Genomic DNA, 16,589 nt, shown 5'->3' with positions numbered 1-16,589 from the left:
ATGTGAAACAGGTGCACGTGCTGTAGTGGACCTAGCCCCGAGCTCTGCCCACTGGCTGAAGTCTTCCTGCTCAATGCTTTTTACATAAGGCTCTGCAGGGTTGATTTGAATTGATGTGTAATAATCTTCTGAGTACCATAATTTACCTAGTTATTCTTTTCCTCCTAAGCAGGCAGTTGTGCTTATGATAGTAGTTATCACTTCTCTGCCCTTCCCCTGCCCCGCCCCCACTTCTTAGTTCCCACCCTTACGATTTTCTGGCTTATCAGACCCTGTCTTGACCCACAGTGAGTTTGTACTTCTCTTCTTCAAATATATTTGCTAGGTAGTGACATGGAACTGGACTTGTTAGCAGCTGCTGAAACCGAAAGTGACAGTGAAAGTAACCATAGCAACCAAGATAATGCTAGTGGGCGCAGAAGTGTTGTCACAGCAGCAACTGCTGGCTCAGAAGCAGGTATATTACCTCATTCTAGTAACTTTCTTGCTTATACTAAGGCTATATGTGTATTTAACATAAATGTGTTAAACTGTACTCAGTATGATATGCACAAGGGTGACTAAGCCTTTTATAATTTCATCCTTATTCCCTATAGATGTCAGTAAAGAAGATATTTTAACGACTTTTTACTTTTGTTTTTAAAATAATGGATTAGTTTTAGGGTTCATTTTTAAAGGGTTATTTTCTAATTAAATCATTTTAATGATGAGTTTTGTGGACTGTTAAATGCAGCCTACATTTTATTTAATATGTACACTGTAGTTTTAAATGCCAACAAACTCACAATGATTTTGGTTTTAAAAACAAAAAATTTAGGTGCAAGCAGTGTTCCTGCCTTCTTTTCGGAAGATGATTCACAATCAAATGATTCAAGTGATTCTGATAGCAGCAGTAGTCAGAGCGACGACATAGAACAGGAGACCTTTATGCTTGATGAGCCTTTAGAGAGAACCACGAATAGCTCCCATGCCAATGGTGCTGCCCAAGCTCCCCGTTCCATGCAGTGGGCTGTGCGCAACACCCAGCATCAGCGGGCAGCCAGCACAGCCCCTTCCAGCACATCCACGCCAGCAGGCAAGTCTGAACCTTGCTATTCTTACGAATGCTTATTAAATAGGGTTTTTTTTTTTTTTTTAAGTTATACATTTTCTTCTAGAGAACAAATTAAATAGTTCCATAATAGTTCTTTATGTTTTTGCTGAGTTCAAATACAAAAATTATTTACATATGCTTATAGCAGGGCATCTCAGTCTGTGCACCATTGCTACTTTGGGCTAAATCATTCTTTATTTGTGCATTACATCTTCATGACCTCTGCCCTCTAGATAGATGCCAGCAAAAATGTTTGCAGACGTTGTCAAATATCCCCCCTTTGCAGGGACAGTAGCAAAAGTGCCTCTGGCTGTGGTCATGATAGCAGTTCTTGTTCCCATCATCATCCCCTTCCCTAACTTAGTGTGGCTTAAGAAGTTTTTTGCTCAGTTAGCAGATTTGCTAATGCGATTGATCTTTTGGCTTACTTAAATATATACAGTGCTAGAAAAACTCAATTAGCACCTGACATGAGCTTATTGTGCTTGTCCTTTTTTCCTCGTAGCAAGTTCAGCGGGTTTGATTTATATCGACCCTTCAAACTTACGCCGGAGTGGTACCATCAGCACGAGCGCTGCAGCTGCAGCAGCTGCGTTGGAAGCTAGCAATGCCAGCAGCTACTTAACATCTGCAAGCAGTTTAGCCAGGGCCTACAGCATTGTCATCAGACAAATCTCAGACTTGATGGGCCTTATTCCTAAGTATAATCACCTGGTATACTCGCAGATTCCAGCAGCTGTGAAATTGACTTACCAAGATGCAGTAAACTTACAGGTATGAAACCGGTGAAAAGTTACTCAGATATATTTTTTGGCTGGCAATTATAATGGGAATTAATGTTAACAATATTAATTGTGTACATAATACTTCTACAGTAGGTTCTCACCTAATTAATAATAGACAAGAATTAAGTTCTTACAGCATCTCTTCAGCAAAATGATGTTATTTGAGGATGTGCTATGTATCAGAATTAACTTTATTTGGGTAGTTTTAACTATTTTAGTTTGGTTTTCACAGTTTTAACTATTTTAGTTTGGTCTTCATAGAACTATGTAGAAGAAAAGCTTATTCCCACTTGGAACTGGATGGTCAGTATTATGGATTCTACTGAAGCTCAATTACGTTATGGTTCTGCATTAGCATCTGCTGGTGACCCAGGACATCCAAATCATCCTCTTCACGCTTCTCAGAATTCAGCACGAAGAGAAAGGATGACTGCGCGAGAAGAGGCTAGTTTACGAACGCTTGAAGGCAGACGGTATGAAAGTCTTCATTTACGCTTGTATATTTAGACAGAACTTATATTGTAGAAAGTTAGACCTTTTTTACATAAGACTTCACTGTGTTGTGAAGGAGGAATTGCCTTGCATTACTTATTTTTAAATTGTGAAGATGAAGCAAAACAAATGAGTTATGATACAAGCTGTGTTTTAAAAAATTAATTTGTATTGTAGGAATGTGATACTAAATTTTTTTTTATTTTTGAAGTAGTTCGTCTCTGTCTTTCTCTTATCCTCAAAGCCTCCTTCCCTCTCCCTTGAAAGGCATATATTCATGGAAAGACTTATTTTGACCATGATTATGTAAATATGATGTACTTTGTACTTGGAAAGGGGGGGGGGGAGTCTGTGTCAGAGCTGCTCTTTGGTTTCTCAGTTTTCATTTTCTACCTTCCCCAGCCTGCTAAATCATAATTAAAGAATTTTTCTTTGTGGATTCGTTGTATTCTTTCTATTATAAAGTAAACTTTTCAGGACTAGGAATGAGCCCAAACATTGATTACTAGAGCAGTGGCAGTGTCATATGGTGGAAGTGCCTGTATTTAAAGGTAGAGTCCTAGGATTTGGTTCTAGCTTCGGCTCAGGCTAAACAACCTTTCTTCTTTGGGTGAATTATAAAGAGTGGGGAAAGACAGGGTCTAGGAGACTGCTTAGCAAATGCAGCAAGATTGGTTGGAGTCTACAAGAGAAGTAATGTTACTAAAGCAGGACAGTAAAAGCCAGGGAGGAGGAAAGAGGAGCTGTGAAATTATATAAAGAATTTAGGGCCTTTCTGAAGGACAGAACAAAAGGAGGCAGAATTTATGTTTTGACTTTGATTGTGAATAACTAATAAAAAAATAAAGAGAAAAATCTAGAGGAGTTTGAAATGGATATACTTGCTTTTGAACTTGTCAAGAACTGGGAGAGAACCTGCTGAAAATGGCTAGTATGCAAAATTGAATGCTTAGCAGAGGTCCGGACCAAAGATAAAGGTTTTGGAAGCCTGGGATTTCCTTCTACTCCACAGACACAACCTTGTCTTCATTAGGCTAGTCTACCCTGAAGACAGAGTTCTCAAAATAGATCTTCCTTGGTGACAGGCTTCTCCCTTTCACCTTTGCTCTCACTCTTACTCTAACAGAACAGCTTTGTTGAGATATAATTCATATACCATACAATTTACCCATTTAAAGCGTACATTCCATAGTTTTGAGTATATTCAGTGCTGTTTGCAACCATCACAAAATAATTTCTCCATATTTTGGTCAACACTTGTTGTCTTTTTGGTTTATAATCATCCTGGTGGGTGTGAAGTGGTATATCATTGTGGTTTTGATTTGCATTTCCCTAGTAGCTAGTGCGATGTCGAGCATCTTTTTATGTGTTGATTGGCCATTTGTATTTCTTCTTTGGAAAAATGTCTATTTAGATCCTTTGCCCTTTTAAAAATTGGCTTGCCTCTTTATTATTGAGTTGTATGAGTTCTTTATATATTCTGGATACAAGTTCCTTATCAGATATATAATTTGCAGAAATCATGTCTCATTCAATGTGTTATCATTTCACTTTCTTGGGTGGTCTTTGAAGGACAAAAATTTTTAATTTTGATAAAGTCTGGTGCTATCTCTGTTTTCTTTTGTTGCTTTTACTTTTGGTGTCATTTTAGGCAATGGTTCTCAAAAGTGTGGTCCCCCGGACAGCAGTATTAGTATATCACCCAAGAACTTTTAGAAATGAAAGTTTTGGGGCCCTACCCAAGACCTACTGAAACTATGGGGGTGGGGCCAACTATCTGTTTTAACAAGCCCTCTGAGTGATTTTGATGGATGCCGAAGTTTGAGAACCACTGTCTTCAGGGAAGGCATTCCTTCTGCCATTCCATAGGAGACTGGAATTCCTTTTGTGTACTAAAGTACAAGATTGTACATTATATCACAATGGTTCCGTTTCTAAAGTAGAGCCACAGGCTTAATAGAGTTTTTATTTATGGGTAGTCTCTCGGTTCCTAATTTTGCATATATATGATAGTGGCAAACTTCACATTTGTGTTCTTTTTGTAAACACTTTCATTTCTTTTTATTCCCGTAGACGTGCCACATTGCTTAGCGCCCGCCAAGGAATGATGTCTGCTCGAGGGGACTTCCTAAATTATGCTCTGTCTCTAATGCGGTCTCATAATGATGAGCATTCTGATGTTCTTCCAGTTTTGGATGTTTGTTCCTTGAAGCATGTGGCATATGTTTTTCAAGCCCTTATATATTGGATTAAAGCAATGAATCAGCAGACAACATTGGATACACCTCAACTGGAACGCAAAAGGTATCCATACTTGCCATGAGGTTGGTTTAAGAAATACTTACTTGCTAAGTGTGGTCTTCATTAGTACATTGTCTGATATTTTGAGTAAGGAGAACAACATTACAAAAGAAAAATAGTACAGGAAATTTTATGGAGGAAAGCGGGCTTGAACCTATCCAATCTTTCACCGTAGCTACTCTTCACTTAAACAGGAAACTTAAGAATCCAAGTTGAACTTTTTGCTTGAGATAGTTCGACCTGGTTGTTTATCATGTTTTCTATTACAGTTCGTATCATCACTTTTTCTTGGTGTGATTAGCTTTATGCTTCTGTTTGAGCCTACTTTATATTTGTAGTACATTTGGTTGGGTAGTCTACCATTCCCAGAGTCTGAAACTTTATCACAGTGTTTGAAATTATTAACAGACCTTTGCAGTGTCTTTTGCTTATGTAGTTTCAGTCATCTTTGCTCCTGTTCATATTGCTCAAATATTTCATGTAAAATGACTCATTTGTCTTTTTAAAGGACACGAGAACTTTTGGAACTGGGTATTGATAATGAAGATTCAGAACATGAAAATGATGATGACACCAATCAAAGTTAGTGTACAGAAAATCTGCTAATCTACTTCAAGAAATGGCTGCCTCAGTAGTTTCCCTTCAAGCTTTTTAACTTCATTATTTTATGTCTGGGTGGGAATTTCTCTTTTCTTCTCTATGTCCCATTTCTTGCTTTTTCTGTCCATTTTTCTTTATTTATCCTTGCATAATTTGCTTCATAAATAAGGATGATTAATGTTAAAAAATTTTCAACGATCACTTTTTAAAAATTTTACCTTTGTATCACTCCTTTGCATTTCTTTTAGTTTTGTTTACCTTCACTTTTAAGTATGTAGGCACTACATTAAAGTCTTAGCAGAACCTTTATGAATATTGATGCAAAATAAATTTAGTCAAGAAAATGAGAAATACCAATTATAACTCCTAAATATCAAAATTCTTTAACAATGCAATAAAAAGAGAGACAGTATTTCAAACTCATGAAATTTTGGAGTCTATTTCTAGTTTTCTGCAGTCTATTTGTAGTTTTCAGCTATTATTTCAAGTGGAATGAAAAGGTTTTTAAAGGGGGGAGGGGATCAGGTAGTCCACTTGACTCTTAATTATCAGCCAGTACTTTTTACTCAGTCCAAGGAAAGACAACTTACCTAGCTAGCTAGTTTTTGAGACTCCAGCCATCACTTACTGCTACTTTCGCAGCACATTGTATGTGTGGCTCAAAGTTTAATTTCAATAGGGGTAGTTGGTGTGCTGACTTCCTATTGGGGATGCATGAGTGCCCAGAGATTTCTCTGTTTATCATCTTCTAGGAAGCAGAACTTACAAGTAAGCAAATACTCAGATTTCAGCTCCTTACCATCTCTTCTTTGGGGAGCCATGTGTGAGCTGGGTGCTAACTATGCTCAGGAATTCAGCCGTATTCAGGTCTGAATCTCTAGAAAGATAAAGAGGAAGACATTCCATCCAATACACAATGAAAGAACATTTATTACAGCTAAAAAAATTTTTGGCAAGTTTTTATTGTTATTTAAAATACACATAACATGAAATTTACCATTGTAACCCCCCTTCTTTTTTTGGACATTATTTTATATTAGTTTCAGGCCATTGTAACCCTTTTAAACTGCTAATATTTTAAACTATCATCACTTAAAAATATCAGAATTTTGGATTATTAACTTGTTTTTGAGTGGCATTAATATTTATAGAGATAATAGGAATTTTGGATTGAGCAGGTTAAGGTTCTTTTACCCTTCCTTAATAATTAATTTTTCTAAAACACACACATTTTATCTTTTGATGTTTAGGTGCTACTTTGAATGATAAGGATGATGACGCTCTTCCTGCAGAAACTGGCCAAAACCATCCATTTTTCCGGCGTTCAGATTCCATGACGTTCCTTGGGTGTATACCCCCAAATCCATTTGAAGTGCCTCTGGCTGAAGCCATCCCCTTGGCTGATCAACCACATCTGTTGCAGGTTAAATAAACTGGTCTTATGGATTCTTTTTAATTGGCTTTATTATTTTCATAAGTGCTGAATATTAACCAGAATATTTCTGTTAAAATTCCAGCCAAATGCTAGAAAGGAGGACCTTTTTGGCCGTCCAAGTCAGGGTCTTTATTCTTCATCTGCTAGTAGTGGGAAGTGCTTAATGGAGGTTACAGTGGACAGAAACTGCCTTGAGGTAAGATAGTAAAAATATTCTCAATGTATTTGTGAATGAGCACTGTCCCAGCATTCAGGTTTTGGGAAATTTATTAATTCAGAATATTCTATATCCCCAAATAATTGAAGCGTCAGAAATTCCTGTTTTATGACAATAAAAAGAATTCCACCTGTTAATTAGCCTGCTTTGAAACTAACTTGTATGTCAGGTTACTTCATCTATAAAACAGCAGTTTCACTGTGTGCTCTGCCTCTTTCACAGAGTTGGTTGTTGTAATGCTGCTGCAAATTTAAAATTATATGTATTTATACACACACATATAAATATATACATAAAAACATATTTTATAAATGAGTGTATCCGCCCCTTGCACAGAGTTGATAATCGTAATGCTGAAAATTTATAAAATTATATATAGGTATATTTTATATATGAGCATATGTAATATTAGCTTGAAACTTTTTCAATCTAGAATATGAAAAGTAATAATAACATTCTATATCCTGGGCACTGTCTCAATTAATCTTTATAACTATTGGCTAAAGAATGTTATCTTGGTTTTGGGTAAGAAATTGAGGCTTGGAGAAATTACATAAATTTTATGTGGGAATGTTTTTTTGTTATACAACTAGTTAAGTAGAAGGTCTAGTTTTTCAATAAAAATCTGATGTGAGAGGCTAAAATTTATACCATATTGTTTCTCTGATGAAAAAGTAACGTGCTTAAGAGCAGGCATGAAAGAAATTTAGTTGGATAGAATTTTTTATTATCTAAATGATAAAGGAGAACACAATACTGAAAAGATTGAAAATGCATAAGAGACTTAAGTAATCACAGAAATTATAAAGATTCTTTTAAAAGTTCTCAGAGGCTGCTCTGGAAATGTGTTGGAATTTGGTGGTCATTGAGGGGAATCAGATAAGAAACAGGCTGCATCTTTGGAGTTGAAGCACCAGAAAGGACTAACTTCACTTCTGTGAGATTTCTGTGGAGTGTTAGTAAGTCAAAAAGGAAATCTAGTCAGTTTTATTTTAATCTGTAACTTTTAAATGTAAAAATTTATAGGTTCTTCCAACTAAAATGTCTTATGCTGCCAATTTGAAAAATGTAATGAACATGCAAAATCGGCAAAAAAAGGAAGGGGAAGAACAGAACATGGTGCCTGAAGAAGCTGAGAGTTCAAAGCCAGGGCCATCTGCTCATGATCTTGCTGCACAACTGAAAAGCAGTTTACTAGCAGAAATAGGACTGACTGAAAGTGAAGGGCCACCTCTCACGTCTTTCAGGTATTTGCTAAGTGAAGATAGTTTTTCTGTTGCAAACTTTATGGCCTTTATATAATTCTTGTAAGAATTTTTAATTAGGAATTTTAGAATTTTCTGTTTATTTCATTTATGTATAAAAGGATTAAATTTACTGTATAATTTCTGTGCTTTCCTAGGTTATAACCAGATATTTAAATGCTAAATTTGAGTTTTCTGGATTTTGTATTTTTGTGACTATTTTGTCATTGATTGGCATTCTGATTTTCTCCTTGATTTATTGAGATTCTAAAGACTATGTTTTTAATGTTTAGTGCTAAAAGTATATATTCATGCCAAATTGCCAGTTATGGACTTGTTACCATCAGCTCAGCTAAAGGGAGTACGTGAGTAACTAAAAAGAGGTTTCTAGATTTTTGGCTCTCAAATTCGCTTGGGCTCCTTTGCCAGGTTCACAGGTGATAATTCTCTTGCAAGAGGTGATAGGTTCTTTGCTTTCCCAATAAAAATTTGCCAGTATATATATACTGTGGTTCAGTATGGCTAATCATCAAATGATTATAGAGTATCTCCTTTATGCTCTATGTTTTTTGGTTATGTGATGTCCAATAATTTTTTTGCTTAGAGGGAATTAAGCTAGTTTAGGAAACTGTATACACTTTATGTACACGGTCTAACAACCATAAATAGCAAGAAAAAATTGTGGACTCGGTGGCTCAAATTTCTTAGAGACAATATGCTTGAACTGAGATGGTTGGGAGGTGTAGAAGTGATAGTCTGATAGAAAAATTAGAGGTAGGGAGAAAAGTTAGAAAGCTGTTATTAGTTCTGGCTAGTGGTAAAAAGGGGGGCCAAAGTAGAGTATTGTCTTTGGGGATGGAAAGGAAATCATGGAAAAGAAGAGAAAGAAGCTCATGAAGGATTTGATCTATCTGAAGAAATGGGGGAGAAAAATTAGACTTCGTTTCACATTGGTGCCGTAGGGAAGTAGATGTTACTGCTGAAAGAAGTCGGGAGGCAGTGTGGTTGTAGTGAACACGTCAGGTTTACCATGTTGATCTGAGTTGAGTATTCACTGAAGTGGAAATATGTAACACAGTGGAAATTCTGGTCCATCGTGAAAGTATGAACTAGAGAGGGGTCTGGGAATCGTTTACATGGAGATGAACCTCGTACTTGAAGGAGAGGAAGTAAAATGAAAGGTGAAGATAGGAAGCAGCCTGGGGATAATATCCTTACATAAAGAACAGAAGGAAAATGGAATAAAAATGAGAAGTTTTGTGAGGAATCAATAGTTAGAAAATGTTCTTCATTAGAGAAGATGTGATTTGAAATACTTCAAACCTCAGAATTATTAAAAGACCAAGTAAATTACCGTCAGTGACCAAAAGTAAGGAATTTTTAGAGCTGGCCAAATTACTTCCATCCCTCTCCCTAATCTTCTTACAGGCCACAGTGTAGCTTCATGGGAATGGTTATTTCCCATGATATGCTGCTAGGACGTTGGCGCCTTTCATTAGAACTGTTCGGCAGAGTGTTCATGGAAGATGTTGGAGCAGAACCTGGATCAGTATGTATTTTGAGCACTTTAAAATTCCGTTTTGCCTGTTAAGTACATATTTCAGAGAATAATTCTGTCATTTTTTTTTTTAAGATCCTAACCGAATTGGGTGGTTTTGAGGTGAAAGAATCAAAATTCCGTAGAGAAATGGAAAAACTGAGAAATCAGCAGTCAAGAGATTTATCACTAGAGGTAAAGGTATTTAGATTTTCTTATATTATACATATAGCATGCCATTCATACAAAGTTTAAAGACAAAAATTAACCTTTCTTAGGGGACATGTGTGATTCAAAATTAAATAAATGGTAATCATCAAATTTATAGTGGTTATCTCTGGCAGTTGGCTTCTAACCATCTTCTAAGGATGATCAGCGTGTTTTTTGTTTTAGTTTATTTCTTTTAAGTATCATTCTGAACACATGGATTTAAATGTTTTTGATGTTCTTCATTCCATTGAGGATATTATTTCAATTGATAGGCAAATTATCTTTTCTTTGGCTGGTGGGAGTCCTAGGTCCTTTTTGGTTCCTGAGTCCTATTTATATGACTTCAGTAATCTTTGATAACTTCCTTACTTTTTGATATTTCTCATCTGTGTATTTTCTGTCATAGACCTTAAATCAGCCATTTCTTCAAGAAGCCCTTTCCTTTTATTAAGAAATTCTATTTTGAGATTATAATCTGGGCTCTAGGGTTGCTCTCTCACCATTGGATAGAGCTAGGAAATGCTTTTTTAAAAAACTACATCATGAGTTCATACTGGTACTCCCAGTTCAAATTCAAGATTAAGGACCACAAGGTTTTGTTTATTTTCACCTCTTAGTTTTTATCTTCCTTTCTTCCAAACTGAGTATCCAACTGGCCAACAACAGTGATGAGAAATCACTCATTTACTTTTATCTGACAGCATACACACAGCAATCTTAGAATCACAGTGTCAGTACTACCACCAACAGAATGGTGATTGAAAATGGCTTAATCAACAGCCATTTGAGAGGAAAAAAAATAGCTTAAGATTTATTTGAGTCTTTTGTCCTTAGAACATCCAGTTGGAGATGTACAGTTAAATTACTTTGTTTTAAAATCACTTGAAAGAATTCCTCTTTCTTTTTGCTACCATCTCTTGTGTATAATTAGGTCCTTTTGTTTCATTTTGCTTTTAGTTTTTAGGGATTGCCTTCTCTCTCCCTCCCCACCTTTTTTTCTTTTGTTTCATAATTAATGTAAAATAGCTACAATGTTGCAAGGTCAGCTCTACAGAGAAGATGTATGTATTCTGAGAAATCTAGTTTCCAATCCTGTCTCTTTTACCATGTCCCTCACTCAAATTTTTTATTAAAGTGTATTTCCTTCCCCTCTTTTAAAAAATATAATTTTTTATGGTATACATGTGTATTCATTACCCATCTTTCTCTCCCATAATAAATGCATGCTATACATTTATTTCATCTTGCTTTTCCCAGTTAAGAGTATATCTCAGGATAAAGCTGTAGCTATATCTAGAGATATTCTGCATTCCTTTTATAGCTGTTAGTCTTAGTACACTGCATTTTATGGTTATATCAGTTTTTTTCAGCCAGTCTCCTATTGATAGACATCTGAGTTTGTTTTCAGTCTTTTGCTTTTACAAATAGTGGTGTGATGAATAGCCTCATGTATGTTTCTCTTTTGGGTTAGTGAGTCTTTGAGACAGATTCCTAGACAGGGAACCTAGATATGAGTCAAAGGGTATGCACATATATAATTTTACCAAATGATGGCAAGCACCTCTGCATAAGGTTCCATATTTTTACACTTTTAACATCCATACAAGAATGCCTGATTCCTCACAGTCTTGCCAGCAATTGTCAAATTTTTAGATTTTTGTCAATCTGATAGGTTAAGAAATAACATTTCATTGTAGTTTTAATTTGCATTTCTCTTATTATGAGCAGAGTTAAACATTATTTCATATGTTTAAAGATACTTTTTTCTGTGAACTCTTTGTTGATTTCTCATGCCCATTTTTTCTGTTTGTTTTCTTCAGTTTTTTTAGAAGCACTTTATCTTTAGATGATATGCATATTACTCATGTATATGTATCTTTGTAATAGAAGGTGCAGATATTTTTCCCAGTTTGTTATTTTTCCTTACTTTGCTTGTGGTATTCTATCATCCAAAGAATGCCCACATTTTCTTCTAGTATTTGCTTTGCTATTTTAAAAAAAATTATTTAGACTTCTGGTCTACCTGAATTTATTCTGTTGTATTCAAAAATTAAATGAATTGCTGTTTTCTAGTAGACCTTTTAAGAAAGTGTTAGAATTGAGTTAAATTCCATTATTCTGATTTAATGCAAGACATTCTTGCATGCTTTAGAATGCTGTTTATTTGGAATGTAAAGCTTCTGAGAACCCAGATTGCTTTGTAGCCATTTAAATTGTCCAGGAAAAGCTAAAATTAGATTTTCCGATTTTACACAGAAAAATTTTAAGGTGGTTTCCAGCACTGAATTTACTACTTTTTGATTTAATAGGTTGATCGGGATCGAGATCTTCTTATTCAGCAGACTATGAGGCAGCTTAACAATCACTTTGGTCGAAGATGTGCTACTACACCAATGGCTGTACACAGAGTAAAAGTCACATTTAAGGATGAGCCAGGAGAGGGCAGTGGTGTAGCACGAAGTTTTTATACAGCCATTGCACAAGCATTTTTGTCAAATGAAAAATTGCCAAATCTAGATTGTATCCAAAATGCTAACAAAGGCACTCACACAAGTAAGTACTCTACAGATAACAAGCTTCATACAGATTCTTTCCAGATTCTTTCCTTGTTTGACTGAAACAGTAATAATCATGGTTATATGTATAGTGGGAGAACTTTAATGTGCATTTACATTTTTTATGTGAATTTTAGATTAATGATTTAATTTTGTTTAAATTTAGCAGTTTACTCTTAATGCTACCTTTCTTTTCATTAGTGTTTGTGATTGTACTAGTGAGTTTCTCATCTCAATTGTTATAGGTTTGAGAGTGAGAAGTTGTAAGATCTATAATATAGAAAAGTTCAACAAGCAGATTGCAGTATTTGCCTCACCCCTGTATTTAATTGGTGTAGATAATTGAGAAGAAAATACTGTTCTCTAGAGCAGTGTTATTCAAAGTATGATTTGTAAAGTTGCTGCTGATTCCTAATTTTGATATGGAGCTTGCAACAAGATGTAAATTGGCTAAGTCACTAACCTCACTGTTTACTTTAGCCTGACCATTTTGGTAGTAAGATTTCTGTTTACTCCCTGGTGCATACTCTTTACCTCCTCCAGGACCAGCACTTTGGGATTAGGACTCTTGCCTAATTTTCAAGATTATAGTTAGCAAATTAAAAACTCTGTGAAAATTACAAAAACCTTAAGTAGGTGCTAATTGGTGGTTCATGTAAAGTAGGAGCACAGAATAGTGTCAGTCTTGTAGAGGGACAGATAGTTATTGATGGAGAGGAAGTTACTAAGAAAATCTCATCTGCAAACCAGGGCGTAGATATATTTTATTTGGGTTCTATAAATTACCACCATAGAGGCTGAATGAGCTTTGAAAGGATTGAGGATAAAAAGATGGGGAGTGTATTAGTTTCACCTTTTCACCTTTTGAGTTTCTTACAGTACTGTAATAAGCAATTGGCAAATGTGAATGAGGAATCCTGGAGAGTCATAACATTTCTGCATATTCTTTAGGAAACCATAATCTGGCTTATGTTTAAGGTTTTAAAAATAATAATAGCTAATGTTCTGGGTGGCCTATACACAGATACATCTGTTACATGCTAGGTACATTCTGCACAATTGCCCCCAACCCGCAAAACTATAGGGAGAGTGAGAAAAAGGTACTAACATAGATAGTAAGAAAGATGATCTTCAGCCGTCATAATGTTTCGTAATGTCTTCACATTGACTTTAAAGTAGTTGCATTTACATTCATCTAAACAAACTATATTCTATATTTTCTTCCAGGTTTAATGCAGAGATTAAGGAACAGAGGAGAGCGGGATCGGGAAAGGGAGAGAGAAAGGGAAATGAGGAGGAGTAGTGGCTTGCGAGCAGGTTCTCGGAGAGATCGGGATAGGTGAGATAATTTTCTTTCTTTTGTTGAATTCCACCTTTTCGGATGAATTTGACAGATGCCTGTAAAGAAATATTCTCAACTGTGGATTGTTTATTAGAAAATGAAAGTTTAGTATTTGGATATAAATACATAGCAACTGAAATAGTTTAACCAACTGTTCTCAAAATGTTGCGCTTTAAAAACCGAGGGGCAGTTGCAGTTATATTGGCTTTTTATTTATCCCACTCAAGTTAAGTTTTCGAAATTTTCGTTAACTTTATATCATTCTTATAAATTTGTTTTATAATTGTGGCAGTTATGTTATTTAAACCTTTTAATTTTTCTCTTGTTAGAATGGTTGCCTTTAACTTTTGACTAAAATTTTCAGGAATTATTATGAGTGGCCTCTTGATTTCTGGTACTTTAAGGTCCTCTGCTTTAGATTCAAATTGAACTATGCATTGTGAATTTACAGATTTTCAGGTGACAAGATCTAGATAATCTTTAACTGCTGTCTGTTGAGGCAGCCCCCTACCTTGGTGCTGTAACAGGAGCAACCTCTGCGCTCCGGTTTTCTAACTTCATTACTACTTGTGCTGATTATTTTCATTTTCAGACAGGAAATGAAGTCATAATGGATTCATTCTTCTTTCAGAGACTTTAGAAGACAGCTTTCTATTGACACTAGGCCCTTCAGACCAGCATCTGAAGGGAATCCTAGTGATGATCCTGATCCTCTGCCAGCACATCGTCAGGCACTTGGGGAGAGACTTTATCCCCGTGTACAAGCAATGCAACCAGTATGTACAATGCACTTAGCTGCTACTTAATTGGCTATGTGCCATTTTTGTTTTTGAATTAAAGTGGGTATTTAAAAAAAATTGCAGTTATTTGCAAGCCATGTGGTTAAGAACTGTAGTAAGAAGGAAGCTTAGGAGGGTAACTGTGAATATACTTGATGTTTATTTGATTTTCCGACCTATGCTTGGTTAGCATTCTACCTAATAGGCTTCTTGTGTACATAAAGAATTATTTGCATCGTATTTATTTATACCCCTATTTGCACATGCTATTGTTAAATTTTAAAGCAGACTTTTTATCTGTTATCAACCTGTAGCTAGAACACACTGCAAATACTGTACTTTACTGCTGATAAATATTGCAAGAAAATTTTTATTTTGAATGTTCTGTCAGGTTTCTTTCATGTAATATGGAACAAACTAGTGTTTTCTTTCTTTATATATAACTCTATGCACATTTTATAGCAAAAGAATAAAACAATAACCCAGTTATATTTCTCAAAGTAAATCTTTAGCCTTAAAAATAGGTATCTTTTTCTCTCTTTTCCCCCTTCACTTTTCTCCTCCCTTTCTCTTTCTTTCTACTTTAAGTGAAAGAAATATTTCTGGCTCTCTGATAAAAAATAAAAACATGGAAATTAAATATTTATATGTTTACTCATGAAAATTGAAAACCTTACAAAAAGGCTTGTTACACATTAAACTAGCTTTAACACGACTATGCTAGTGCATGGACTCTTTATTCCCTACCAAAATTCTCCATAATTAAGCTTTTAATTTAATAAAATACTGGTTCAGAAATTTTTGAATTGTTCTCTAAATTTCTTACACTTTGTTTTTTTTTGGGGGGGGGTGACATAAATGATTGCTGATTCCGACGAGGTTTCAAGTAGGGGCAAATAACATTTATTCATCATTTACAGGCATTTGCAAGTAAAATCACTGGCATGTTGTTGGAATTATCTCCAGCTCAGTTGCTTCTCCTTCTAGCAAGTGAAGATTCTCTGAGAGCAAGAGTGGATGAAGCCATGGAACTCATTATCGCACATGGACGGTAATGTGTGCACTGGGAAGGCATTTGAGTTTAAACTGCAGCTGCTTTCTTATTAGGATGTGGGTGCCACCGTATCTTCGAATGTATGCTATAAAATAGCACAAGATTTCAAATGGTTTTTAAAGAGATGGCTTAAAATCCATGAGTGAGATAGCCGAGTTTCACACACATTAGAAAGGTCAGAGATTTAACAACCCCTTGGGTTCTGAAGATCTTTTATGTATCTGATATTTAGAAATTACTTATAAGAAGTACATCTCAAATTCTCCATCAGGATGTCCCTCATGGCAGAAACCAAATATGTCAGTGAATTGGGGTAGTCCCTGAGTTCTTGCCATAAGCATGAAATTTATTTTAGACCTCCTGATGTATCTTAATCCATGCACGTTTTTGCTTTCCATTGTGTAATATATTTGTTTTAATATAAAAATTGTAACTTTGAACAGTTAAATTATCCTTTTTCTAAGGTGACAAAGTAACATTAGGAAGACATGTGTCATACTTATTCTATGTCTTCTATCCTGGGGCTATCTTAATACCTAGTTTGAGGCTCTGAAGTATTAATTATTTTAGATGAAAAATTTTTTTTCTTCCTACTCATGACTTTGAATAAGGACCTTATTAGATATAGTCTACGCACTGAAACTAAACAGCTACTTCACCATTTCAGAGCCTTTGAATGCTTCAAGCCAAAGACTACTGGTAGAAGTTATTTTCTTTATTACTACTGTTTATCTTCTCGACTTTACATACTGTTTCTTTATTCCTTTTCTCTGTCTCTGGAGGGATGAGCACACAGTTCAGCCCATTATAGAGAGGAATGTACATTTTTGATAAAAAGGTTTTTGTAAATATATGTAAGATTTGCTAATTTAGTACTGTTTTCTATGGAATGCATATACTATATTGAGTGTTTTCACTTGGCTTATGGAGTGAACAATGAATTTG

The 16,589-nt window shown here is 35.3% G+C and overlaps 1 protein-coding gene across 9 annotated transcripts in view; it reads left to right on the top strand.

The window, feature by feature from the left end:
• Window positions 1–16,589, top strand: part of UBR5 (ubiquitin protein ligase E3 component n-recognin 5) — a 123,453-nt gene that overhangs the window by 96,960 nt on the left and 9,904 nt on the right. For 6 of the 9 annotated variants that reach the window (XM_016147531.2, XM_016147525.2, XM_016147527.2 and 3 more), the window contains 15 exons: window positions 326–457; window positions 818–1,075; window positions 1,599–1,867; window positions 2,140–2,351; window positions 4,444–4,674; window positions 5,180–5,253; window positions 6,522–6,694; window positions 6,789–6,902; window positions 7,950–8,170; window positions 9,596–9,716; window positions 9,801–9,905; window positions 12,224–12,467; window positions 13,697–13,808; window positions 14,443–14,587; window positions 15,511–15,641. In XM_016147531.2, coding sequence (XP_016003017.1) covers window positions 326–457; window positions 818–1,075; window positions 1,599–1,867; window positions 2,140–2,351; window positions 4,444–4,674; window positions 5,180–5,253; window positions 6,522–6,694; window positions 6,789–6,902; window positions 7,950–8,170; window positions 9,596–9,716; window positions 9,801–9,905; window positions 12,224–12,467; window positions 13,697–13,808; window positions 14,443–14,587; window positions 15,511–15,641 — 2,542 coding nt within the window. The remainder of the gene's footprint in view (window positions 1–325; window positions 458–817; window positions 1,076–1,598; window positions 1,868–2,139; window positions 2,352–4,443; window positions 4,675–5,179; window positions 5,254–6,521; window positions 6,695–6,788; window positions 6,903–7,949; window positions 8,171–9,595; window positions 9,717–9,800; window positions 9,906–12,223; window positions 12,468–13,696; window positions 13,809–14,442; window positions 14,588–15,510; window positions 15,642–16,589) is intronic. The other 3 variants (XM_016147532.2, XM_016147530.2, XM_016147524.2) reach the window with 1 other exon arrangement.

This window comes from Rousettus aegyptiacus, unplaced genomic scaffold (assembly GCF_014176215.1).
Source record: "Rousettus aegyptiacus isolate mRouAeg1 unplaced genomic scaffold, mRouAeg1.p scaffold_m13_p_15, whole genome shotgun sequence".
Lineage (NCBI taxonomy): Eukaryota > Metazoa > Chordata > Mammalia > Chiroptera > Pteropodidae > Rousettus > Rousettus aegyptiacus.
This window is presented reverse-complemented; position numbering and strand designations above follow the sequence as displayed.